The sequence below is a fragment of the Scylla paramamosain genome, chromosome 21 (genome assembly GCF_035594125.1).
Source record: "Scylla paramamosain isolate STU-SP2022 chromosome 21, ASM3559412v1, whole genome shotgun sequence".
NCBI lineage: Eukaryota > Metazoa > Arthropoda > Malacostraca > Decapoda > Portunidae > Scylla > Scylla paramamosain.
In genome coordinates this window covers 5,879,594-5,907,095 of record NC_087171.1, presented here as the reverse complement: position 1 = coordinate 5,907,095, position 27,502 = coordinate 5,879,594, and the positions used below count along the sequence as shown (strand labels likewise).

The window sequence follows — 27,502 nt, the reverse complement described above, 5'->3', positions numbered from 1 at the left end:
ACTGTACGCGGGCGTCAGCGTGTCAGGCTCAGGCAGCTCAGCCATCAGTCAGTGGCGACCATCCTTGGTGGCGACTGAGGAGTGACGGCGACGTGACGTCTAAAAGGATATATCTTTCTGGTGCTGACAGAGAGAGAGAGAGAGAGAGAGAGAGAGAGAGAAAGGAAGCTAAAGATAAACGCACACATAGCAAAGGTAAGACATTCTTGGTGTTGATCTGTAATATTTTTTTTCTGAGGACACCCTTATTCGATTATTTTTCTTTAATTTCTACATGTATTTTAGTATTTTTAGAAGTAATGCCTTCACATATAACGTATAATGGGAAGTGCATTTTTTTTTTTTAAGGTAATTTTTATAGTTTGTGCCCTTTACTTTCCGCTTTCTCTCGCGACCACAGCTTTCTGTCGTTCTCACTCATGGGTAAACTATGTTATCTCGCCTCGGATCGGCTGATCTCGCAAATTTTAGACATTTTAATTTTTATCTGTCATATTTGTCTACTTTGTAAATTCGAAATTGGGTGTATGTCTTAAAGGGGCACTGCTGCCGTATCACATGTATAATCATGTTAAACAGAGTAGGCTAATATGTTTAGGAATTCAGTTTTTTTCCCCTTTAAGTCCACCAGATAGATACATTTAAATACGAAAGGAGTGGTTTTAACCAACTTAGAGAGCTAGTAATCCACCAGTCATAGTTTCATAACACGGGGACACCTAACAACATTTCGCATAAGGCCCCCAAAAGACCCTCCGGTAAAGTATTGTTGCCTTTACTGTCTTCACGGATCTTTTTTTCTTTTTCTTTGAAAATCTGACAACACACACACATTAACGTCACACACTATGCATGAACTGACGTCGATTTTTTTTTTTTTTTTTTTTTTGAGGGACAAGTGATAAATTGGTGAGAGAGTGATCTCTTCATGGTCAGTTCACCTACCATTTACGGAAGCACATACTCGGCAATGCATTTATGACAAAGTATTCCCAGCAGATGAGAAGTATTCCCAGCAGATGAGGTGGTTTTGTCCTCCTAGGCATTGACTGCTGACACACTGTCTTGCTATAGGCATTATAAGCATGAGTTAATTACCTGACCACCGCACCATCACCACCACCACCACCACTACTACTATTACTACTACTACTACTACTACTACTACTACTACTACTACTACTACTAATAATAATAATAATAATAACAATAATAATAATAATAATGATAATAATAATAATTTCATATGACGAGATCACACAGTAATAATATTATGTGACTGTTTATTCATTGTTCTTAGACAAAACTCACGGGCTGTTAAGAAAACATCAGACAGTTATTTCTATAATCTATATGTAATCAGTCTTGTTAGAATGGTTATCACTGTCCTCTATAAGATAACCATATTTAATCTGACAACTGAACTGACATCTGACATCAGATTTGTCAACTGTTAGGCGTGACTCTCTATATCGAAAACCTTAACTTCCTTTTTGTCTGCTGACGGATTTCTGTACCTTTAACGATTGTAAACAAACGAAACAGCTCGAGAAAATTTTTGAATCAATAATAATAATGGCTAATAATCATCATGGAACCAGCTCGTGTGTACTGACGAGGGCTGCTGACGTAAAGGGAGGAAACACTACACACCAATGTCCATCCTAAGATGTTATTTGATATAATAGCAGACTTCAAAGATGGCCAATAATTGTTAGTGAAGCACGTGGTGTATATTGGGGCTCGGTTAATTTAACACTCTCAATACAGTTTCATCTATTGCTCAGAGGCACGCCGACTATAAGCTAAGCGTCCATCAATACAAGAGGGTAACCCTTTATGCCTCCAAACAGTTGTAACAGAATTCCTTGGCAGTGCTGTAGGTCAACGTGAATAATGATGCTGATGATAATGATAATAATGATGATGATGATGATGATGGGGGGGAGTAGGAACAGTGAGAAAGATCCATGAAAACATAATATAATAAAGAAAAATATAAAGTAATAATGATAATAATAATAATAATAATAATAATAATAATAATAATAATAATAATAATAATAATATAATCAGATAAATGAATAAACAAAATCCTTCCAGTTTTGTTTCGTCCTGTCTCACTCACACTGAGTACCACTCATTCATCATGTCACTACTCATTTTGTTCCTTCTATTCATTCTTTACCTCGAGGAGAAATAAAAAAAAAAAAAGAGAAAAAGAGGGGGCAGAACTGAAGGAGTACTACTGCTAATAATAATGATAATAGAGATGGCTGTTTTGCTTTCTTATCATTATATACAGGGCTTTTCTTTTGTATAAGTTTTTGTTTTTCTCATGTTATTCTCTTTTTATTCTCAGCTTCTTTTCAATTCGTAGTAACAGGATTTACAACTTTAGTTTCTCCTTATTCCCTCTTCTTGGTATTCCTCTCTTTCCCTCTTCTTATGTTCTTCAGCCCCTTTTTCCTTCTTTTCGTCCTTGCTCTCTTTTCTCTATTATTTCTTCTTGGCTCTTTATTTTCCTTTCTCCTGCCTGAAAAGTTTCGTCTTTAAAATGCTAAGCACATTTCTTTGTCATTATTATTACTCTTATTATTTGTAATTCCTGTTAGTGGCTATAAATATATGTTCAAATGTTCAAATATTCCTTGTATTCTGGTGTTTTTGTGTATCACTATTCTCCTTTCTTTTTCCTTTTTTATTTTTCCTCGCAGCATAATCTCTTCATCTATGAACTGTCTTATACTTCTATTGATTCATTTCGGTTGCATCTGTTTTCTAATGCTTGTTATTATTTTTATTATTATTATTATTATTATTATTATTATTATTATTATTATTATTATTATTATTATTATTATTATTATTATTTGATTCGAATACAGTGATATACAGTGGTGACCGCGGAATCAGAACCATTTTTTTTTTTCGAGAAAATTTTGCCCTAAAATTCTAATACACTTTCAGACACCGAACACCGGTGAAAGCATTAAAACAAAAGCATAATGTAAGAATGATAAACATAATAAAAACAAACAATCCGAAAACTTAAATAAACATTACACACTGTTAAGAAGATAACACGTTACAAAAAGTGACTTAAGATGGCGGCGGGCAATGGGTGTGTAAGTACCATAAGCCTTTTTAACATACTGGAGATTTACTTTTTTGTCACTCCATGATATTTCCTTAAAGCCAGGATGTTTAAGGCAATATTGATACGCAACATATAAAATACCATTCGTCCGTTGCCTGTTCTCTCATACTCTCCCCATAAAGAAATGTGTGCCTGCGTATTTATACATTTTATGATACTTTTGTTAATTTACTACTTGAACTAAGTATAATTTACAGCCTTCATCGACACACTATATAAATGAGTTCCATTACTGTCCGGGATAATGGATTTCCTCTGGGTCCAGACACGGATTTATTCGCTTTCCATTATTTCTTATGCGGAAATGTTTTTGGAATCCGAACAGTCTCCTGCAGCTCATTAAATTCGGATTATGAGACACCACTGTTTATGTATTTATGTATATTTATTTCAATTGCTGTAAACAGCATGTGAAGTTCCAGTAAATTGTCACCTGTTTCCAAGTGCGTAAGCCACTTTTTTCGGCAAACAGTCACTCCCATTGTCGTAAAATTAAGTGTTGTCTTCCTTTCCTCCCCCATCCTGCTCTCCCTTTACCTTTCACTCAAAGAAAAGTTAAAACAGATATTTGCATCATTAGGTGAAATAGATCGAATTTATATTTATTTTGTTATTCTTTTATCTTGTCTATTTCCTTCCTCTTATTTTCTCCATCCTCTACCTCTCCCTCCTTCATCCTTCTTCTCCTTCCCTCATCCTACATCCCTCCTTACCTTCCCTTCTGTTTCTCTTCCAACTTTTTTTTTTTTTTTTTGTAACTCTTACCTTCCTTCCCTCCTCTCGCTCCTCATCCTTACATCCTCCATTCCTCCTGATTTTCTCTTCTCTTACCTTCCTTCTTCAGTCCTCCTCTTTCTCTCTTCACTCTTTTCCTCCCATTCCTTTCTTCTACACATTCCCTTCTTCTCTTCTTTCCCTCCCTTATCTTCTTTTCTCTCTCCAACTCTCCGTCCCTCTCTCTCTCTTACAACCCTTCCCACCTTCCGTCTTCCCTTCCTGTACATCTTCTTAACCTCATCATTAAAGAAAAAGGAGCTAACACATTGAAAGTGTGGAAAATTACTTCACTTTTGATATTTAATGTGGCTTTAGTACTAAACACTGAAATACTACATACATGTTGGGGCGAAAATGTCATCTTCATCCTTTTACCGTATCTACGAATGTTGGTTAGAGCAGTGGGAAATAAGTTCTGATGCACAGGATACTTGGGGTCTTTTGGTTGCTTTCATCAGGGATCGCTATAGCAGATCTTCCGTCTCTTACTTACCCTGCTTGCTGCACCTTCCATCAACTCTGTGTCTTTCTTCAATGTATCCATAAACCTTTTCTAACAATAAATGACATAAGAAATAAATAACTGACTTTCATTAAGATTTATCTGATTTTACTCGAATAACTGTGTTGATAACAAAAGATGCCGTCAAGGATGCGCCACTTGTAAATTCCTGTCTCCTTACATTCCAGTTTTAACAAAGTGTGTGTGTGTGTGTGTGTGTGTGTGTGTGTGTGTGTGTGTGTGTGTGTGTGTGTGTGTGTAATAATGATAATGATAATAATCAATTAATAAACAGTTTATTTAAGTGGCAGCCGTGAGGCTGAAAATATACACATTAATATTACAATTTCTTGGTGGTTACAGAATAGGGGGTGGGGGTTACAGTAACTAGTGTTTTACACTGTAGGTGTTTTACACTGGAAATTGAAAGAAATTATGAGTTTGGTGGTGTGTGGTGCCCAAGCAAGGTTCCGTCCAGCAAGCCAGCGACGGCATGGAGCGAAGGGAGGAAAACTGGATGCTGCGCCACATTCGAGCCTGGACATCACTGTGGGCGGTGAGACACGGGCGGGAGTCGCGGCCTCAGATATTGGGTATCCTGTAGGTTGGCTGCCAGTCGGGGGTATGGATGGCGGACTCAGCCGGAGGTCACGTCGCAGGCTGGGTCACGGGGAGATGATGGAGGCGGTGTAGGATGGCGGTGGATATAGCACTCCAACAGATTCTGGTCGCAGCCACCCTCATGCCTCACGCCAACCGCGCGCACCCACTCCAATGCACTCACGATTCAGCTTCATTAAAGATCACCAAGATACACACAAATTCACTGTTCTTCATTCATTCATTGTGTGTGTGTGTGTGTGTGTGTTCAGATACGGACGAGCCTTGAGTGAAGAAAAACGAGATCGTCTGCAATGCGGGATTCGGGTGTAGATAGGTGTAGGAACTTGTCCGAGACAGTATCGAAGGTGGACGTGGAGGTAGAGGCGGGGATGGTCAACACGCGTGTGGCAGCGGCGGCCAGCAGCGGGAGGAGGGGTGCGTTGCGCTGCCACCACGCCAGCAGGTCGTTGGGGTCGGCAGCGTCCCGCATGATGGCGTACACCTCCATTTCCTTCTCGGCAGTGAGGCCGTCCTCGCGGGCGTCCTCCAGGTAGGCTAGCGGCCCCTCAGCTTTGGTCTTCGTGCTTCCCTTTGATGCAGAAGGCGCCTCACGGGACGTCATGTGCAAGACGGTCTGACGCACCGCTTGCTGTTCCTCTGCGCCAAGTACCTTCAAGCTGTTCATGCGTGGGTTGAAGAACACAGCGACGCGATGCAAGTGACCCGGGTTGGCATGGGCGTCCAGACCTTCCTGAAGCGCTGTCTTCATGGCTGCCAGCGTCTCACTGTCCTCTGCATGGATAGCACATGAATTCCTGAGGTGTAGCAGCCACGGCACCACCTTGTGCAGTGTGGCAGCATCTGGGGCCTCAAGCTCTGTGACAGCAGCGCGAACAGGCTCCAGCACGGTGATGAGCTCCTTCATCTCAGCCTGGGTGGTGTCCCCGAGGGCTGACCGTAGCTCCGGTCGCGGTCCGGTCCGTTTAATTTCGGCGCGCATGTTGCACACGCCCTCCACCATGGCCAGGGTCTGCAGCCATGACCGCTGATCCTCTTCGTCCGTGGGAAGCCGATTCATCAGTTCCTTGTTCTGGATGGCCGCTGCCCAGCGTACGAGGCTGCGAAATTTATCCAGGTAGTCCCGCACCCGCTGGATCTGTGGTTGTGGAGCTTGCAGCAAATGTGTGACGGTCTTGCACAGCATTTGTGAGGCACAAGACACATGTGTTTCCCACCCCTGCACCTCGCTTCCTGACACCAGCGGAAACTCCTTTTCCCACGCTTCAGCCAGCTCGAACTTCTTCAGGACGGTTGCCACGCTCGCTCGCTGCTTGTCGTGGTCTGCTACGTGTGTTGGAAGCGGACACAGTCCCAGAAGTCGGGTCTGGAAGCGCCAGTCATGCAGTGTGCGTAGAAGCAGAACGCGGGGTCCCTGCTGCACAGGTGACTCACACAACACCAGCGACACTCCCTGCTCTGTCCTGTCATCCATCTCTGCCCGCAGCTGTTGCCGCTCCTCGCTAGCGCGTATCGCCATCCGCGCCTCTACCTGGGCCTGAGTGGGCAACAAGGCAAAGGCATCTCTGGTACCCTGACGCGTCCCGCAGTCCACCAGTAGTTGTGCCAGACGGATGAACCCCTCACCGTGCAGGACTTGTGATGGCATCAAGTCCAAGGCGAGCCAGTCCACGAACGCCTCCAGAAGTTGAGGATCCTGCTGCTGTCCGTGCTGCGAATCATCTTCCACCAGTTCCTCTTTCACGATCACTTCAGACAGCTCCGCGGGCTCGGGGAGGTGGCCCCCGTGGGCAGCAGGGCCTGGGCAGGATCGTAGGTGGCTGAAAAGGGAGGAGGTGCCGGACACGTGGGCATCGTGACGTAAGACGTCGAGACAATGAAGGCAGCCCGCGTAGCCCACACTGCTGCCGTGCTCGTCCTCCACCATGCGAAAGTGTTCCCACACAGCAGATCTGCGGCTTCCCCGCCGCCCACGGCTCAGCCTAAACACGCCGTTGCGAAGTTTCTCTCGCACTCCACGCCGGAGGTCTGACAGATTGCCCTCCTGCATTCCCTTCGCTCGCAGGTAGGATGCCATAGCCGCCAACGTCACACTACCACACCCAATACCACTCGCACACAAGTGGTAACTGCTCCGCTCACCGCCTCTGCCTCGTCGCCGCACCGCGGGGATCAATAGTACGCAGCTACCACTCACCGCTCGCAACCGCCGGGAACACCGCCGCCACACAGCTACAAGATCTCGCCAGACACCAAGCAGTGAGTGTGAGAAAACGAGAGAAGGTATGAACAAAATGCTGTAGTAGACTCATAGTTATTCGATTCGTGTGATTTTAATGTTTATTGTGTTTATTCACAGTCACTTGAGGACAAATGGCGTGCTGTTCCTTATATGTACTGTGCTACATTCCTCATGTGTCCCTTGCAGTATTGCCACTTGGCTCATCCCATCTCACAAAAAAAAATAATAATTCCTAATTCCCACAAAATTAGCATCAATATATGTTGAACAAACGGAATAAATAAATGAAAAATAATATATATTATTTTACCGGAAACTTCTGTTATGCAGAAATTATCACTGGATTGTTATTGAAAGAAACAAAATAAATAAATAAGTAAATAAATAAATAAATAAATAAATAAATAAATAAATATATATATATATATATATATATATATATATATATATATATATATATATATATATATATATATATATATATATATATATATATATATATATATACTCCATTATGTAAATAGATTTTTGTCAATTTTGTTAAATAGAAATACATATGGAAACATACGCATACAACATACTGCAGGCATGTACGTACATGCGTACACACTCCTACGAGATCCACTCAGCGTTGCCAGTGCTGGCAGAGATAATAACTCCGAAACACTAGTAGTAAGCTTCGCTCGATCCATTCATTGGCGGTAGGGAGAGGGGGGGATTAAGCATTGGCAACGCTAGATGGACCTCGCAGGAGTGTGGCCAACTGGACGTACATACAACACATACTTACATCGTATAAACATATAGACATACACAAACATACATACAGTATATACATGCATACACGTACAGTACACATATACATACACAAACATACATACAGTATATACATGCATGCACGTACAGTACACATATACATACATACAGTACATACACACACTCACACAGAAACATACATAAGCGTGAACATATATAATTACTTATACATGCGTACAGGTAACACGGTAAGGAAGTATCGGTGTACAGCGGAACCGATGTCCACAGTAAACGACACTCGGAAAAAATGACACCGGAAAAAAATGACACAGGAAAAAATGGCATCGGATAGAATGACAGGAAAAAATGGCATCTGAAAAAAAAAAAAATACAAAGGAAAAAATGGCACTGGGAAAAATGACACCGGAAAAAATGGCACTGGAAAATATGTCACAAAGTTTGACGTATGAGAAAATGGCACACAAATGTTTGCATGTTATACAAAATATTAGCATGTTATGGTATAGGATTTAATTACTACAGGTTTTAATTACGGGCTTCGAAAATTTCGCCATGTTGAAACAACACTATCAGTGGCAAGCCTTCTCGGCGCAAGTCGTGGGGTAACAGACTAGTATATCTCTGCCAGTTCATTGGTACACTGCTTGTACCGTACAACTGACTGCCGCCATTGAGATTATCAAAGGCAATAAGGACGGTCAGAAACTGTATTACAGTGGATACAAGTGCACCAAGTGGTAGTCGAGAGCGAAAACGATTCTGTGGCGGCGAGTCAAACGAACACTGACGTTCAAAGGAGCCTTGATAATTTGACTTGAAATGAAAATCCAACACTCGTAATGGAACACAACCATGATGGTGACGAAAATGCTATTAAATCAGCTAGATTTAAATCTAAAATAAAAACATCAGCTAAAACCTGGTCAAATATAAGCCTAAACTGCCTCAGCCATGGAAAAGGAAGCTCAGGCTCATTTCGTATCTGAAGAACATTATAAGACTCCCTCGGCATCAACAACGAGCCAATTAACCTCGTGACCCTGCCACACTACAAGAACTTATTTCAAGTGAGTGGGCATCAACCATTTCCGATATATGACAACAGTTCAGACAATGACAACCGGATTGCCTTTGGTAGTGAACAGACCCTTTAACCGTTATGCTTGATTTCGAACAAACAATTCTATAAGGCATCGCAGCAATTCTTGAAACAGAAGTGACCATTCGTTGTTGTTTCTACCATTTGACATGGTCATCCTGGGAAAAAATTCTTATGAAGTGAGGAAATAAAGTTGTTTTGTGGTATGGTAAATAGTCTGGCTTTTCTTCCTCTCAAAGATGCTTCTTTTGGTATGAATTACCTCAAAAACAACACACCAGAGGACATGGAACCTTTCGTCACCTATTTCGACCAGACTTACGTAACGGGAACTTGTTAGCGTGGCCAAAGGGAGCAAGTTGACAACCAGATCCAACAGTTCAGCTCCGTCGCATTCCTCCTCTGTTTCCTTCAGAAATCTGGAACGTTCGTGAGGCAAATACAGAGATGAGTTTCGCACGAACAACTGATGTGAGGAATGGAACAATCGCTGCAGCAGGTTAGTTGAGTGTACGGATATGTGGGTTACTCTGTATTTATAGTATTCTATATTTTACTAGCATCAGCTAAATCGTTTTTACTGTTATTTATTTATTTATTTATTTAATTAACAACAACAACAACAACAACAACAACAACAACAATAATAATAATAATAATAATAATAAATTATTATTATTATTATTATTATTATTATTATTATTACTACTACTACTACTGCTACTACTCTGAGCCTTAGGAACTTGCGTAGCTTAGGTCCTTTGTTGGTCATTTTTGGTTTACACCTTCAAATTATTAATTTGCCGAGAATTTTTGGTTCATGGGGCAAAAAATAATTATTTGATTTGACATTATTCTACTAGATTGGGTGGTCACAGTCACCTTACGGTATGGCGTACGATCCAGCGGATCTAAGCTGATCATGTTGTAGCTACACAGACCCTGCAAGAATCTCGTGGTGAGCCTCCCAAGAATCGCCCCCCACCAAAAAAAAAAAAAAAAAAAAAAGACTTTTCAAGAATCTACAGGCACGGATGAAGAACCTCTGCCTAGACCGCCGGGCTGGTTGTAAATTTTAACAAATTCAACAGATTGTACCATTATTTTCTTATGCTGAAAAATATGTTATGATTTCCTGCGTCTTCTATTCCTGTGTTTTTTTCCTATGCTGAAGAATATGCGTTTTTCTTTTTCCTGTGCCTTTTTTCTGGGTTTTTTTTTTTTTCTTCTCCATTCTGTGGCTTATTCGTGTAAGATTCGAACCACTCAGCGATTGTTTCATAACTCCAATCCTAAAACATACCATATACTGCCAAGAATTTTACGAGATTATCCTTTTATCATGATCATGCCAGTCACCATGAAAATATCTCAGGCTACACGCGGGGCTGTCTTAGCCCTCGATGCTGGGAGTTATACACTTGGGGTTACAGCAGGATTACCAACGTGCATCAAATCGACCACTACTTTTCACTGCCCTTCGCTCCGTGGTGTCAGAATGACACCACGGTATGCAAGTATCGGTGTATGCACCGATACTTGCATACACAACGGCATATTAAAAGGTAGAGGAATGTTTTTTTCTTGTCTTTGTATTTTTTTTTTTTTTTGTTTGAGGAAAGAAAAAAAAAGATAGCATTATATTAATGTAGATGAGAAACTGCATATTATTAGTGATATTTCTTGCACTAAATAACAATATATCTAAAAAAAAAAATTGTCAATAGGATAGACAAAAAATCTTATTGCAAAACTTACCTAAAATCAAATAGTTAAGGTCGAAAACTATTTCGCAGAACAAACTACCAAAAATAGGGAAAACAATTGCGTTTTCCTTCTTATGAACAATAATGGAAGAGTTAAAAGAAATTAAAAGCGTATACTTAGGTGTTATCTCCTAAAGTATTGAAATCATACGAAGGTGAATAAAAGAACAAGGCAATAAAGTTTTAAAGGTTTTCTTTGAAAGGGAGCTAACGTAAAAAGTTAACTGTAGCATTGATAAATAGGACAGAGAAGAAATGAAAGAACCGCCTCGAAAGGCGGAGCACAGCGTGCGCGCCTCATGACAGGAGGTTGCAGAGGCAGTAATGCCGGTGGCGCCCCACATGCAGCGCCACATCATGGGGCCTTGCGGCGCAACCCTCAAGGAAATGATGCAAGACTTCGATGGTGTGAGAGTGACGGTGCCATCGTCGTGGGACAATCACCAGCACCCTTACCGTAAGGATCGCGGCGCCGTGGCTCGAATGAAAGGCCTGCTGCAGGACGCGGAGGTGATCGAGGCGCAAGTAGAGGTGGCGCCTGAGCAGTGGCGCCACGTTATGCGTTCCGGCGGTACCACAGTCAAGAGACTCCAGAGGCAGTTTCCTGACGTAACTGTGGCCATGCCTGCCGCGGGCAACAGGGCGGAGCGCGTCGTTGGGCTGAGGAGCCTGTGCCGCCAGGTGCTCGGCGCCCAGGCCTTCGTTCAGGTCTGCTTGGAGGCCGCCCACACCGCCCACCGCTACTCCCACGCACTTATAAAGCATCCGTCCTCATATCACCACCATACCCGTCTTGCCGCTCACAGTTCCTCCCGTTCTGTCCATCGTCTCTCCTATCCTCCCGCCCACCGTCCCTCCCGCCCGTGAGGCGCCTCATGCTAAACATACCCACCCTTATGTTCAAAATTGAATTAAATTTTATTGGGGAACATCGTCACTAACTGATGGAAATTCTCGTGAACTGAAGCGACGTTTTGAATTAACAGTTCCCCTTTAGAGAATACTGCTAATAAAATGTTTGAAAAATTTTCTTGTAGGATTTTATTTTTCTTCCTTTGTTGAGAGAGAGAGAGAGAGAGAGAGAGAGAGAGAGAGAGAGAGAGAGAGAGAGAGAGAGAGAGAGAGAGAGAGAGAGAGAGATACCTTTATTAGTCGTAGTTATTTTATACTCTCAACGTGGATGGGAAGGACACCAGTTAAAGAAACTTGAAGAAAAAAATCGTCTCCAAAATTTATTTTCTTAGAGGGAAAATTATGATTTTTAACACTATCACATTTTTTTTTTTGTGTGACTCGCTGCTGCTGCTTTTGCTTCCTGCCGAATACTCACCGTGAAAGAAGTAACATAGTCTCTCTCTCTCTCTCTCTCTCTCTCTCTCTCTCTCTGAATATTAAATAAACTCATTCAATACTTACATCCTCCTGACAACAGCATTGTTGGTAACGACTATTATTCGTCCCCCTCCGGCAGAGAAAGAAAATGCAATACGTAGAGCAGCTACAACCCTTTAATTCAGCATTACCTTAAAAACTTTACAGCAAGGCTTAAATTTCCTGAAAATAAGGAAATAAGGATATTTGTAAGAGTTGTGCGGGGATTAAACTTTGAATGGCTATGATAGAATAGGAATGGACTGGGCAACAGGACAAGATTCTAATTAGTATCAAGAATGTTGCAATTAAGGCCTGACTCACCCTCGGATGGTGTGTACGATAATGCTACCGAAAACCCCCAGAGATAGTTTGGCAACACAGAGAGGAACGCTCCGACCCTCTAGTCTCGCGGTTGGTCTGGTCCAGCAGGATTTTACTGTGAGTGGCTTCCCAGTGCTATAAAGAATTGAGGGAAGATGAACTGTGTAAGTTAGTTAACAAATGTGTGGGCACGAGAAGAAGTGACAGGTTTTGAATGAGCGACAACAAACCTCATAGATACAGGCAAGACTCTAACCTCCTCGTGTAGTGGCGGTTGTCAAGGCCGTTGTAACTTGCTCTCCACACAGGCGCAGGGCGATGAGGAATACCCGTGCATAGTACCAAAGACTCTTTGAAATAAAGACAGGAATGCTTCCCATCCAACTTTACAATTTTGAAGATCAAGATGTAAATGCCGCGCGACAGATCAGTCATGAAACTAATACCGTAAATAGACGCTAAATGGAAGACGCTCTGTTTGCTTGATGAAAAAAAAATTGTCAAAACACCAGAAATTAATGCAGGAGGGAAAGGAGTCATTTAATGCCGCGATGGGACGCCCAAACAAGAGCCAAAGCGGGACTAGCGGTGAGATACTTAATGATTCAGATGGTTAAGGCTTGTCCTGGCCTGCCAGATCTGTTCAATCTCTGGACTTCCACCTCCCTTATTTATTTTAGATTATTTTTTTTTCACATAACAAAGCAAATTTACGTATAATGTCAGTATACTACCTTAGTGACGGAAGGGACAAGTTCCCAAAAATTATCTTGGGATCTTGCCATTACGTTTATTAGCTGATGTCTTTAAGGCAGTGTACTTTCTCATCAAAAATTTCCTTGCCTTCAGAATTAATTCACTGTTTCTGTGGGATGGTTAATGGGGAGGGCATGATGGCAAGCAGTAAAAATCACCATTAAGTAATATACGTATATGGTACAATGGTATGTCAGGTGGGGATTGCCTAGTGTTCTTTGGAGTTCAGCCTGAAAGAAAACGAAGTTTAACACCAGAAATTATCTGAATGGAGGAAGTATATTGTACCACCTAAAGACCCTGACAATTACCTCGGGGCAGTGGTTCAATCCTGTCCTAAGAGGGCGCCTCTTACCATTTGATGAGTTTCTCGTTGCATCTATGAAATGGATGATTATCTTCATGACAGTGGGTGGTGGAGACGGTGATCTGCTGTCATCTGTGTAGCAACGAGTGATTGATGATAGATTATTATTATAGATTTTGATTGTAACATACTGGCATTTGAATGTATACTGGAGGAAATTATCTAATGTCATTTATTTCCTTTCTCACAGTAATGAAATAAACCATTGCCAACCAGCCTACAGACCGTTCCTGTCTCAGATCGAACCAACATGACACACGAAGTGCCAAGTGTTCGCCTCAATACTGGACAGGACATGCCCGTAATAGGCATTGGGACAGCACGGGTAAGATATACCTCGATACCTCGCATGAGGAATCTTAGGATTCTGACACCATAAAGCCAAAATAATTTTGAATAATAGGACCTTATCTCTCCATCCTCCAGCCAAGCTTCGGGGACTGACGAGCAAGAGATCTTTCATGGTGGGGAAAGTAAATATACTATTCCCAGTTGTTTTGTAGTTGAATGGGATGTGAATTCTCTTTTGTGTGTGTGTGTGTGTGTGTGTGTGTGTGTGTGTGTGTGTTTTATATCAATTGTTTTGCGGTCTGGCGTGAAGTGCATTTTGGTGTAGTTTGAGTGGTAAGACTGACAGCGTGATACGGGTTGCTGTGTGGCTCTTGTGACGCGAGTAATGCGTGGTGTGGCCTCAAGTTATATAGATAGTTGAGTGACTGGGTGTGGTATGGCCTGTTGTGTGGCTGTGATGTGTGGCATGATGTGGCTTTGTGTCCATGGTGTGGATGGGTGCTATGTGTTGTGTGATATGGTTGGGTGTTGTGTGGCGTGGTGTAGGTGAGATGTGGTTTGTGATGTGGCTAGCAGTGATCTTGGTTGTGGTGTGGCTGGGGGATATGGGTCGTGTGGTGTGATTGAATATGGCAAGTTGTGGTGTGTGTTGATGTTGATGTAATTGAGTGGATGTGATAGTTATGAGTTGTGCTGCAAGGTGTGATGTGTGGTGTGATGCGGCTGAATTCATTGTAATTTGACATGTGTAAGATCAGATGAAATGAAACAGTATATTTTGATAAATCAGGGTGACCAGCAAAATGTATTGTAAACTTAACTCTTGTCAGTTTGTAACTATAAACCAATAATGGCCCTTGAGACCATAACCAAGTTCATGATAGGCCCTTGAAATTATTTGAGTTTGACCAAATCCTCAGGGATGATCCACAGGGAGCAATTGAGATACTGGATAGATGGCTGGATGGATACTGTGTTTAAGAATGGTGGTAACCTTGGATTAAAGTATTGTAAATTGTCAAATGCTTGGAAAAGTATAAGAAAAATGTACTTCAACTCATTCACTGCATTTTTTTTTTTCTTTCTTTGATTTGTGACATCTCTCTGATTTGTGATACTTTGATACAAGTATGTACATAAGTAATGACTGCTCAGACTTGCTGGTGTCTTGGCATTCTGTTCTTAATGTGTAATCTGTGACATGACGTATTGATCCATCTTGAAGTGATTTGCTGTTTAGTATTTGTCATTTATTTGATATTTGAGGTCTCAGTGTGGGAACATTTGTTAAGTAAAGTTTTGTGTGCAAATTAATTTGATTAGAGATTTTAAATATTGTTAGATGGACAGTTTGATATTAAATGAATGCCTTGCTATACTGTGGAATACTATATTTTGTCATTCATTGAGCTTTATCAAAATCCATGTGTGTGAATTTCAGGCCCGTGGTGATGATGTGAAAGCTGCTGTCAGTGCTGCACTGGAGTGTGGGTACCGTCATATTGACACGTCATATCTGTACCAAAATGAAGCTGCCATCGGGGAAGTGTTGAAGGAATGGTTCAGCAGTGGCAGGCTCAAACGTGAAGATTTATTTATCACGTCAAAGGTAAGAACAAATACTTATTACAAATTAGTTATTTAGTCTTTGTTCTTGTAGGTGTAGAAGCTTTACCCTGAAGTAATGCCTTACACATGAAGTCATCATTGAATGGGTAGGTGCAGTGGTTTCCACAGTTTAATTGTTCTTCAACTTATATGTACAGCTACTCCAACTTTCCCTCCCGTACAACTTTTGGCAAAATTATTATTATTATTATTATTATTATTATTATTATTATTATTATTATTATTATTATTATTATTATTATTATTATTATTATTAATATTACTATTTATAAATTAATACTCTTGGTACCTTGGTGTGTCATGCTCTGGTATACTGTATATCCACACATTCTGACTAAGTCCTCTACACTTCCACCTTCCTTCTCCTTCTACTTCCTCCTCCTCCTCCTCCTCCTCCTCCTCCTCCTCCTCCTCCTCCTCCTTTTCCTTTCTTCTATACCTTGGTATCATATTTACACATTTTGACTAAGTCCTCTACATCTTCTTCCTTCCTTTCTTCTCCTTCTACACCCTCCTCCTCCTCCTCCTCCTCCTCCTTAGAAAGATGAAGATGTGAGAGTGAGAGTAAGAGAGTAGTGGGTAAGTGATGGATTTGGATGGGAAGAGAGAGAGAGAGAGAGAGAGAGAGAGAGAGAGAGAGAGAGAGAGAGAGAGAGAGAGAGAGAGAGAGAGAGAGAGAGAGAGAGAGAGAGATGCTTCTCCTACACTTCCTCCTCCTCCTCCTTCTCTTTATCTTCATCTTCCTCTCAAATATACATATCAAAGATTTTAATAGTTAAATTTTCATACTGTGGTATATCCAAGGGTCCAGTTGGTTATTATTATTATTGTGGTATCTGTGGACCATGAATGAAGACCATTTTTACAAGGCTGTGTTAGACTGAATAGATGAAAGTGTACTGGAGTAGAGGCGAGTGTGATCAGACGGGTCTGGTGGAGGGATGGGCAAGACTTAATTTTGCTGACAATAACAATGAATCCAATTTGAAACTTGTGTTAGATGAAATACAATCATTAAATATGTAGTTGAAATAACTACCATGACATTATTTCATTCTCGACCATAAAATTGAAGAAATGTCTTCCAATAAAAGAAATTAAATTAATATTCCTATATCATATAGAAAATTAAAGAAAAGAAAGGAAAGAAAAAATTATATATATATATATATATATATATATATATATATATATATATATATATATATATATATATATATATATATATATATATATATATATATATATATATATATATATATATATATATATATATATATATATAATTTTTTCTTTCCTTTCTTTTGATATATATATATATATATATATATATATATATATATATATATATATATATATATATATATATATATATATATATATATAATTTTTTCTTTCCTTTCTTTTGATATATATATATATATATATATATATATATATATATATATATATATATATATATATATATATATATATATATATATATATATATATATATATATATATATATATATGTGTGTGTGTGTGTGTGTGTGTGTGTGTGTGTGTGTGTGTGTGTGTGTGTGTGTGTGTGTGTGTGTGTGTGTGTGTGTGTGTGTGTGTTCAGTTTGTCTACAGGTTTCTGCTTTCTATTTTCATCTCTATTACTCTTGCTCTCCTGCCTTCTCTTCACCTCTTCCTCAACACTCTCACTCTTCCATTTTCATTTCACCTTACCTTCCCCACTACTCTCATTCAAAGTCAGTAGAGTAGAGGAATACTCGAATATGTACAATAGTATATGTTACTTTTATGATTAGATATACATGTTCAGTTTCATTACTTAACCATCATTCCAGCTGCCCATGATTGGTAATCGTGAAAAGGATGTCTCAAGATTCCTCCTAAAGTCACTGGCCATGTTGGGTTTGACATATGTTGACCTGTACCTTATCCACTATCCTGTTGGATTCATAGGTAAGTCTGTTACAAATTATACCTCATAATATTAATTTAAGTTACCACCAAAATAAGAAAATACAGTAAAATCCCTCTCATCCGGCATTCGAGTATCCGGCAGCTTCAAGTATCCAGCACATTTTTCCCCGAGCCTTAAAATCAATAAAAAATCAATGTGTACTCATAAAATCGATTAAAATTCCCGTGCGAGGCATACTTTGTCCCCTTGCCACCAGAGCGCACTGCTTCGCACCACCCGCAGCCCACTGCACTGTGTTTACTCAGTGACTCAGTCCTGCGTGTGCACTGTTTATCGCCTGACGCCTTCATCATGCCTAAAGTTGTAGAAAAGAGGAAGCATGTTGTGCTTACACTTAAGCAGAAGGTAGACATTTGTTGACGATTAGAGAGAGGTGAAAGCAGACAGCAACTAATGGCGGAATATGGTGTGGGCTCATCAACTATTTATGACATTAAATCCCAAACGAAAAAGTTGCGGGATTACATGAAAACCACTGACACCCCAAAGGCACCCCAAAGAATGAGAGGTGTGGGGAGCGAAAAAGTGTCACAAACACTCGTACATTTTCATATCTTTATTGTATGCTATGCATGTTGGCTAATGTTGAATAAAGCAAATAAGTGTATATGTACTTTATTTTTGTAACCCATCAACTTATTTATAAGAGGAAAGTATTAAAGAGAATGTTAGTATAGTAGTATTGTGTGTTGGTGAGTGTGAGGTGGCAGCGCGGGTGGCGATGCGCGGCACGGCGATCAGCTGATCTTTGTTATGGTAAGATGCATGCATAAGTGTAGGGTGGTGATTGTGGACGTAATTTCACTTCTATTCAAGTATCCAGCAATATTCAAGTATCCGGCATGTCGGCGGTCCGTTGATGCCGGATAAGAGGGATTTTACTGTATGTGAAAATAAAAATCTTGAGACCAAAATTATTCAGTACATGGTTGGGAAGTAAGTGAGAAGTAAAAGTATTATCTATAAGCATGCAATGACCAAAGCACAACAGGTGTAGTGTTCCCCTTCCTCCATCCCTCTCAGCACAGGTACAGGTGCTGCCAGAGATGTAGCTTATACCAGTATTTTCAATGTCTGCCTATGAATTTGTATCAAGTCATGATTCATATGACGCGATTCATTTTCACTCATTCCTATTTACACCATCTTAAATCTATTTTTCTTTTAGCCATTGTTGATGTCAGCAATTTGTTAGAGGATCATATGGAGAAAACAGAACAGTGACAATTCGATTCTAAATTAATGAAAAATGAATGAGTAATTTCTCTCTGGAAATATAGATAATTCTACAGTCATGTGAAATCCCAAATACTACAACTAAAATACCTTTGTTTATTATGGGAGATTGAGGTTTTTCTCTGAGCTAGATCTGATGAGGCTTTTCCCTTGGTTATTCCAAAAAAAACATATTCAGCATAACTATCAGATCAACAGAGGTAAGAGATAAGTAGAGTGTGCCTTTAGAATGTTGTTTAAAAGGTTTAGTACACTTTAGACACCAAAAGAGACAAGTATTGACATATTTGAAGCATTGCTGAAAAAGTTTTGATTACTTCATAATCTCTTTCAATGTAAAAATAATTTCAGTTACTTTCTAAATGATGATATTGATCATGAAAAAGAATTTCATTATTCAAACATAAGCCTGACAACAAAAAGAACCACAAGGTCTGCAGCATAAACTATGAAAGTCATTGATATCTTTGAAGAATAATTTGTTTCCCTAAATGAAGCCATTGAGTGACAAGAATGAATGATCCACTACTGTATAGTGAATATTGAATAAAGCTCTTGTTTTACCTCTACCACAACCCTGTTGGGTATGACCACTGGGATCATTATACAGCAGGGTGCTCTCTAACAAAGTTTACTAAGAACTCCACTTGTCTTTGTGGATTCTGTGACTAATGTACAAAATGGGCCCAGCCCGCATTATGATTTAGCATAATGCAACTCAATGTGACTTGAATTGACTCGACACTTTCAACAGAATTTTTTTCCCTATACAAATTAATGTTAAGCTAGGGGATGGCAATTCTTCTACACTGAATATCCTCAGTCTGCCCTTTACTTATAATCTAAACTGGAAACTCCACATCTCGTCTCTAGCTAAAAGTTTCTATGAAGTTAGGTGTTCTTAGTCGTCTCTGTCAATTTTTTTCACTCCCCTCCCAGCTGCTAATTTTGTACAGGGCAATTCTTCTACAGTGAATATCCTCGGTCTGTCCTTTACTTATAATCTAAACTGGAAGCTCCACATCTCATCTCTAGCTAAAACAGCTTCTATGAAGTTAAGTGTTCTTAGTTGTCTCCAATTTTTTTCACCCCCCCCCCTGCCCCAGCTGCTAACTCTGTACAGGGGCCTTATCTGTCCATGTAGGAAGTATACTTCACATGCATGGGGGAGGGGGGGATTCACTCATACTCCTCTTTTAGACAGGCTGGAATCATAAGCTTTTTGTCCTATCAACTCCTCTCCTCTAACTGACTGTCTTCAGCCTTTCTCTCATTGCCGCAGTGTTGCATATTTTGTTATCTTCTATCACTATTTTCACATTAACTCCTCTTTTGATCTTGCTAACTGCATGCTTCTACTCCTCTTGCAGCCTTGCTTTCTTTTTTCTCTCATCCTTATTTTGTCCACCTCTCCAATGTAAGAGTTAACCAGTATTCTCGATCATTCATCCCTTTTCCTGGTAAACCATGGTACTCTGCATGCTTCTGTATTTTCTCTTTCCTATGACTTCAAATCTTTCAAGAGGAAGGTTTCAAGACACTAATCCTCTGCTATTTGGTTATTTTACTTGGCATTTCTTCTTTGGGAACTGGCATTTAAGTGTACGTTTTTTATTCCAAAATTTTTGTTGCCCTTGGCCAGTGGACCTCTTACATAGAAAAGAATAAATAAAATAAATAAATAAATAAAATAATGACTCGTCATTTAAATAATGACTCGCCTTTATTTGAATTGACTTTACGTTTGGCAACTTACTGCAGTGTTGCATCTCTAGCTATCTTCTATCACTTCTTTTACGCTAACCGCAGCGGCCTCACTGCATAAGACGTTTTACTTTCTGTCCCCCATATTCTGTCCACCTCCTTAATGCACAAATCAACTAGTATCCTCAGTCTTTCATCCCTTTCAGTGGTAAATTCTGGAGCTCCCTGCCTGCTGTATTTTCCCCCATGCCAATGACTTTAACTCTTTCTAAAGGGAGGTCTTACGACATTTTTCTAATTTTCAATAATCATTTTGGCTCGACTCTTTAGGGACTGGCACCTTCAGTAACCCTTTTTATTTTTTATTGATTTATTTTTTGTAGCCCATGGCCAGAACCCCTTTTACATAAAAAAAAGGGGACAGAAAAAGCTCTGCTGTCATTGGCCACAGACACTTGGGTTGCAGTGAAGAAATACTGAAGTTTGGAGGATGGAAGTCTTGGAAGTATATGCGTACTTGCCTGAATGGTATTCAGAAAAGAAAGTTACTGCATTTCAGGGAACTCCATGTGTAGAGGACTTTTTTTAGAGTGGGCACTTTAAGTGGGGTGGAGTAAAGAAACAAAAATATATAAAGTTTGCTTTCTCAGGCAAGGATGACAATGACATAAAGCCAAAAGACGAAGAAGGGAATACTGTTCTGGACTTCGAGACCAATTTAGAAGGTATCTGGAGAGGCATGGAAGCTCAGGTATGATTTGTTAAGTAGAAGTGAATCTTTGGCTCTGTGTTGATATCCATACGTGTAAAAAAGTAAATATTCATACGAGGTGATTTATGAAAAAATAAGATGGAATGTAAAGATTATGTATATTGTAGATGTGAATAATCGTCACAGCACAGACTGTAAAGATGCTACAATGCCTTCTGGGAAATTTAAAAGATCTTGTAAAATGGAAAGGGATGATACTCTAGAAGGAAGTACTTGTCATTGAGAACTTAAGTTGTGTATCATGCATATATTCAAATATGAGGACATTCTAGACTTTTGTGATGAACATTTGCTGCTGAGCTGCAGAAATGTTATGAAAATAAGTAAGTTTTATTGCATGATAAATGCTGTCATGTGTACAGGTTGATGCTGGGAGAGCAAAATCCATTGGAATCTCCAACTTCAATAGTAAACAAGTGGAAAGGATTACTAAATGTAAGTGTTAAGTTTATTCTTAAATAGTTGTGCATTAAAAAATATATATTCGTACTATGATTTGTATGTTGTAAACTTACCACGAGATGAGTATTTAAGGCGAAATTGGGATAAATTTTCTATAGTCAATGTTATTTGTCTTTGAGACCATTCTTCATTAAATTCAGTAGTTTTCTGCTTACTCCTTTAAAATATCCCAGTTTTCAGACAAAGCTTTAGGAAGACATTGACCTCCCCATCCCCCTCCCCCCCCCCCTCTCTCTCTCTCTCTCTCTCTCTCTCTCTCTCTCTCTCTCTCTCTCTCTCTCTCTCTCTCTCTCTCTCTCTCTCTCTCTCTCTCTCTCTCTCTCTCTCTCTCTCTCTCTCTCTCTCTCTCTCTCTCTCTCTCTCTCTCTCTCTCTCTCTCTCACACACACACACACACACACACACACACACACACACACACACACACACACACACACACACACACACACACACACACACACACTACAATCCTTTTCCCAAATAACATTCATCCTTGGTAAAATTTGAATATATTGGTGTCAGATAATCATAAATTTTTGAACCTAAACTGTTCTTTTATGTCAGCTGCTTGGTTTTCAGAAAATTTTTATATATTTTTTTTATTATGCTCTTACATACTATTTCCTTTTGACCACCTCAGTGGGACGCATCAAGCCTGCTAACCAACAAGTAGAGGTCCATGCCTACCACATGCAGCGTGACCTGCGAGCAGTCTGTGAAAAGCACAGCATCACAGTGTGTGCCTTTTGTCCCATCGGAGCACCTCATATGAAAATACGGTTGGTAAACTTGTTTCTTTGATACTCTGGTGTACTTGACTTACCACCATAATCTCTACCAAAATTGCTGTCAGAAAAAAAAAAAAGCAAATTCACAAAAGATTATATATGTTCTACTCACCCAAGTGATGAGTTGGTCATACGAGTTAGCGGTCGTAAGAAAAAAGTCGGAAAACATGTTAGCAGTAGATCAGATATGTCGTATGCTGAGTATATGTAAGGTTGATATTACAAGTATTTACACAATGTGAGAATTGATAAATTTTATTTATGTTCAGTGGTTGTGAAACCTGCAATTGAAACTCAAGTTAAGAGAGTGAATTATTGTACTTGACTTAACATGGTATGTACAGATTTCCTGAATGGCAAAAGCAAATTACAGAAAAATAAAATGTACATAATATTTACATAATGTACATATTTGTATACAGTTTTAAAGTTTGACACACACACGTACACACACACTCGTGTGTGTGTATATATATATATATATATATATATATATATATATATATATATATATATATATATATATATATATATATATATATATATATATATATATATATATATATATATATATATATAATAATATTTATTTATTTATTTATTTATTATATTTTTTATTTTACTTTTTTTGCCTTGAATAAATACTGATAGTATATTAACATGTTAAATCTCGTGAAATCAATTAATTGACAAAACTCCACACTTTTGGTTCATTATGTACAGGACAGAGAAGCATCCGCCCCTTCTTGAGCACCCACTAGTAGTGAAAATTGCCAGCCAACGTGGGAAGACAACAGCTCAGATCCTCCTCCGTCACCTGATTCAACACGGCCTCGTTGTTATTCCCAAATCTGTCAGAGCTGAACGAATTAAGCAGAATTTTCAGGTAGATTCAAGATTCCCTTTCACATGTATATTTCTACATTTTTAGACCATCTATATTTGTAAATACACAACAATGGCTCTGGATGATCAATGGAAGGCCTGGTATGTGTCCCTTCAAATGTACAAAGTGAATGAACCTTCTGAGACTCCACCCTACGTCTCTTTTATACAATGAGTTCCTTTATGTTCTTGTCTCGGTTATTTTTTTCTGTGATGGAGACACGCAGATGGAAACCCAGCACAGTCACTCACACCATTCGTCCATGGCTACATTTACTTGTACATATGGAAAAGAAAAAGAGAGACAGTGACCACTCCCTCAGATGGCACGCCAGGTAGCAAATTGTGCTGTAAACACAACTTGGATGAGGAGGAGGAGGAGGAGACCACTATGAACTGAGTATCATCTGCCTCGGTACCAAATGGTTTGCTCCTGAGACAAGTGATTGGTGTATTATTTTTGCAAATACACTAGATTAGATTTAAAATGGATTAGAATTAGATATGAATTATACCACATGATAGAATTTAAATTGTCAAATAGCAATCAGCCATGGATATGATGATGTTAGATGAAAATTAACAAATATAACCTTGCATCTTTAGTAAATTACTATACCAACAAACTTCCTAGCCATCAGAATTCGATTAATTGAACTCATGAATATTTAGCATCTATAACCGAGTATTATTCGGTCAACACACAGAGATGGGCAGGGTGTAATGACCCAAACGTGCAATACCCACAAATTCACCTCAGCTCAAGATGCACCCATTATTCAATAGGTAATGTGCTTGAATTTAAAACTCAGGTCCCGAGGCTTTGACCTTTCAGATCAGTTAAGCATTTCAGTGTACTGAGTGTGTTGTGGTTACACCCTAGTCTGAGGCAATACAAGTGGTAACACCCTGATTTCAGTTGTTACAAAAGTAAGGAAGTTTCTCTCTTTCATTATCCAAATTGATTGCCAGATCCACCTCTCCACCTCTTTTGGGTTTAGAGAGTCTCTACCATCACAATCTCCCAGAGATAATTCCAACTTGGTTTTGTGGCTGTAAGCTATGTAGGGCTTGCATCTTGGAAGATGGATCAAAAGGTTGTACTCAAAATGCAGTCTTCTTGAGATGACAACTTTATTTATCATTCCACACTGATATGCTGCAGTATATACAGACTTTGTTTTGGAAACGAAAATTCATACTAAATAAAGGAGACTCCACACGATATTGTAATAAGACTGGCATGAATACAACTTAACAATGTTGGCCTCTTGCATCCTGGCATATCTTGTTTTTAGGTAAAGCAAGATTGTTGGAGTTCATTGTCACACTTCCTTCTACTAGCTTGCTTGCTTACACTTGTGGTGTGTGTGTGTGTGTGTGTGTGTGTGTGTGTGTGTTCAATTTTTCTTTCTATCAGGTCTTTGATTTTGAGCTGAGTCCTGAAGAGATGGCACAACTGGACACTCTTGACCGAGGTGGAGCTGGTAGAATGTTTACATGTGACTTCTTCAAAGGGTAAGTTATTTTTTTCTCTTTGTATAAAGGAAGTCATGAAGTAGGAAGAAGTACAAACGTGAAATGGTGAAACACAATGCTCAGAAGCCGCCACACGTTTGGCATTAATTGCTTGGAGCAAAATGCAGCGGACAATGGAGTAATGTAGCAAAAAAGTAATGCAGATTATTAGGTCTGTTGTCGCTAAAAAACTAAGATGATAACGAAACAGTTACTATTAAAAGATGTAACTTCATTAGTAACAGTAATGTAGTAATGGACTGGTGCCCACCTCTGGGAATGTAAAACCCTACAGTAATAACCCTGCCCTACATGTAGGACAAAACTATTTTGCATTATATAAAACATTACAAATAAGGATTAACACTGGAGTATAGATTATTTGTACAGTTAAAGGGAAGAATTATATGGAGTACAATTCAAGACCTCTGAGAACCATTGCCCTTTGAAGATAGGTGCTACCTACATGTATAGACATGATAATAAGCTACATTTTCTATTCTCATTGATCCTTGGAAAAAAAAAAAAAAATTGATTACCGATAGACAGGGGATTGCGAGGTCAATGAAGACACTAGTCATGAGAAAAAATGTGTGGGTGAACAAATTAATTCCCCTTATGGATGTGTCTTGCCAAGATTGTCTTGGCCTCAGTGAAAGGCAGGTATCAGTTCTTACTGATGAAGATTGTATCACCTGCAGCAATGCTTTATGGGAATTTTTCATTATAAAAGTGATCATTCGACCCTTGTTCTGAGGGGCCAAATAACCTTTGCAATAATTTTGTAAATACATATATTAGAATTTAAGTTGTGATGAAATTACACTATAATCAAATTAAAGGGAGTAATTTTCATATTTGGGTTTTATATATATATATATATATATATATATATATATATATATATATATATATATATATATATATATATATATATATATATATATATATATATATATATATATATATAAAACCCATTTTCATTTTATATCTCACATTAATATTTTCAATTTTTATGTCATACTATGACATTTCAAGACACTTTAAGGAGAAAAAGTCTCGAATAAACCACAAAATTAAGTGCAGGTGACTCAGTTTACACAAGTTTACACAATTTGAGATAAGTTACATGTAATTGGGTCTGCACGAAGTTTTCACTTCACGATCCAGCCCAACTGCTTACTCGCGGTGTATGCACATACGTAAATATTAAAGGATTTTTTTTTCTATTATTTTAGCTTCTGTATTTAAAGTTAGGATTAATAAACAGGAATAAACTGTAGGGATTAATATTATTCACTTACTATATATATATATATGTAGATTTAAGGACAAAACAGTGCAATTTAACTACAGTAAAATCCCTCTTATCCAGCATCAACGGGACCGCCGACATGCCGGATACTTGAATATTGCCGGATTCTTGAATAGAAGTGAAATTATGTCCACAATCACCACCCTACACTCATGCATCTTACCATAACAAAAATCAGCTGATCTTAATCAGCAGCTGATCTGATCAGCTGCTTAAGTGTAAGCACAACACGCTTCCTCATTTCTACAACTTTAGGCATGATGAAGGTGTCAGGCGATAAACAATGCACAAGCGGGACTGAGTCACTGAGTAAACACAGTGCAGTGGGCTGCGGGTGGTGCGAAGCAGTGCACTCTGGTGGCGAGGGGACAAAGTATGCCTCGCGCGGAAATTTTAATCAATTTTATGAGTACACATTGATTTTTTATTGATTTTAAGGCTCGGGGGAAAATGTGCCGGATACTCGAATGCTGGATGAGAGGGATTTTACTGTAGTCAAATATCCTACTCCCATTTTTTATTTATTTATTTTTTTTACACTGCTACTGTTTACACTTTACACGATGCCTGCAAGTCCGTATATCACATTATGTAAACCTGTACATATTTTGTTAATGGCAAATGTAGGAAATAATTGTATCATTCAGTTTTGGACACCAAGAGAAAAGATGTGTAGCTAATATTCTTTCACATGATGTAAGATTTTTATCAATGAATCATGAAGGAAATATCTATTCAGTGTAACACACCACCCTGGTGAATTTATCTTGTTTAAAAGATTCAGTCCACTAGTTAGTGAAGTAGTAACAACAAATATCTTTTCATTTTCAGCATTGAGAGGCATCCTGAGCATCCCTTTAACATTCCTTTCTAACAAGATTCAAGAGGACGTGTGGGGCGGTGGGAATGTTATGGTAACATCTTAGAATTAAAAACTTTTTAATCAAGGTTTAACAGCCATAAATTTAAAGATCTTTGATCGTATACTTTCCATGTCCAAAAATGCTGGTAGCATTATTTTACATGTAATAAATAAGTGTAGTATATCATATACACCAAATAAAGTATGTATTTACTGACTGTCAGGGCACTGATCCAGTTTTATTAAGAAATGTCACAGTAAAGATATCATAATGCAGGATGATGAATGAGACTTACTGAA

The 27,502-nt window shown here is 39.0% G+C and overlaps 1 protein-coding gene across 6 annotated transcripts; it reads left to right on the top strand.

Annotated features, from left to right (window-relative positions):
* On the top strand, positions 1–27,430 carry LOC135110912 (aldo-keto reductase family 1 member A1-like). Of its 6 annotated transcripts, none has more exons than XM_064023567.1 (10): positions 1–195; positions 13,953–14,087; positions 15,495–15,662; positions 17,521–17,638; positions 21,251–21,351; positions 21,735–21,807; positions 22,475–22,613; positions 23,346–23,508; positions 24,928–25,025; positions 27,172–27,430. In XM_064023567.1, the coding sequence occupies exons 2-10, from the start codon at positions 14,013–14,015 to the stop codon at positions 27,212–27,214; spliced, it is 978 nt and encodes a 325-aa protein (XP_063879637.1). In that variant the 5' UTR covers positions 1–195; positions 13,953–14,012; the 3' UTR covers positions 27,215–27,430. The 6 variants fall into 6 exon arrangements, with proteins under 6 accessions (XP_063879637.1, XP_063879635.1, XP_063879639.1 ...); XM_064023565.1 differs by lacking the exon at positions 1–195 and adding an exon at positions 12,612–12,756; XM_064023569.1 differs by lacking the exon at positions 1–195 and adding an exon at positions 12,691–12,803.
* Positions 27,431–27,502: the final 72 nt, after the last annotated feature.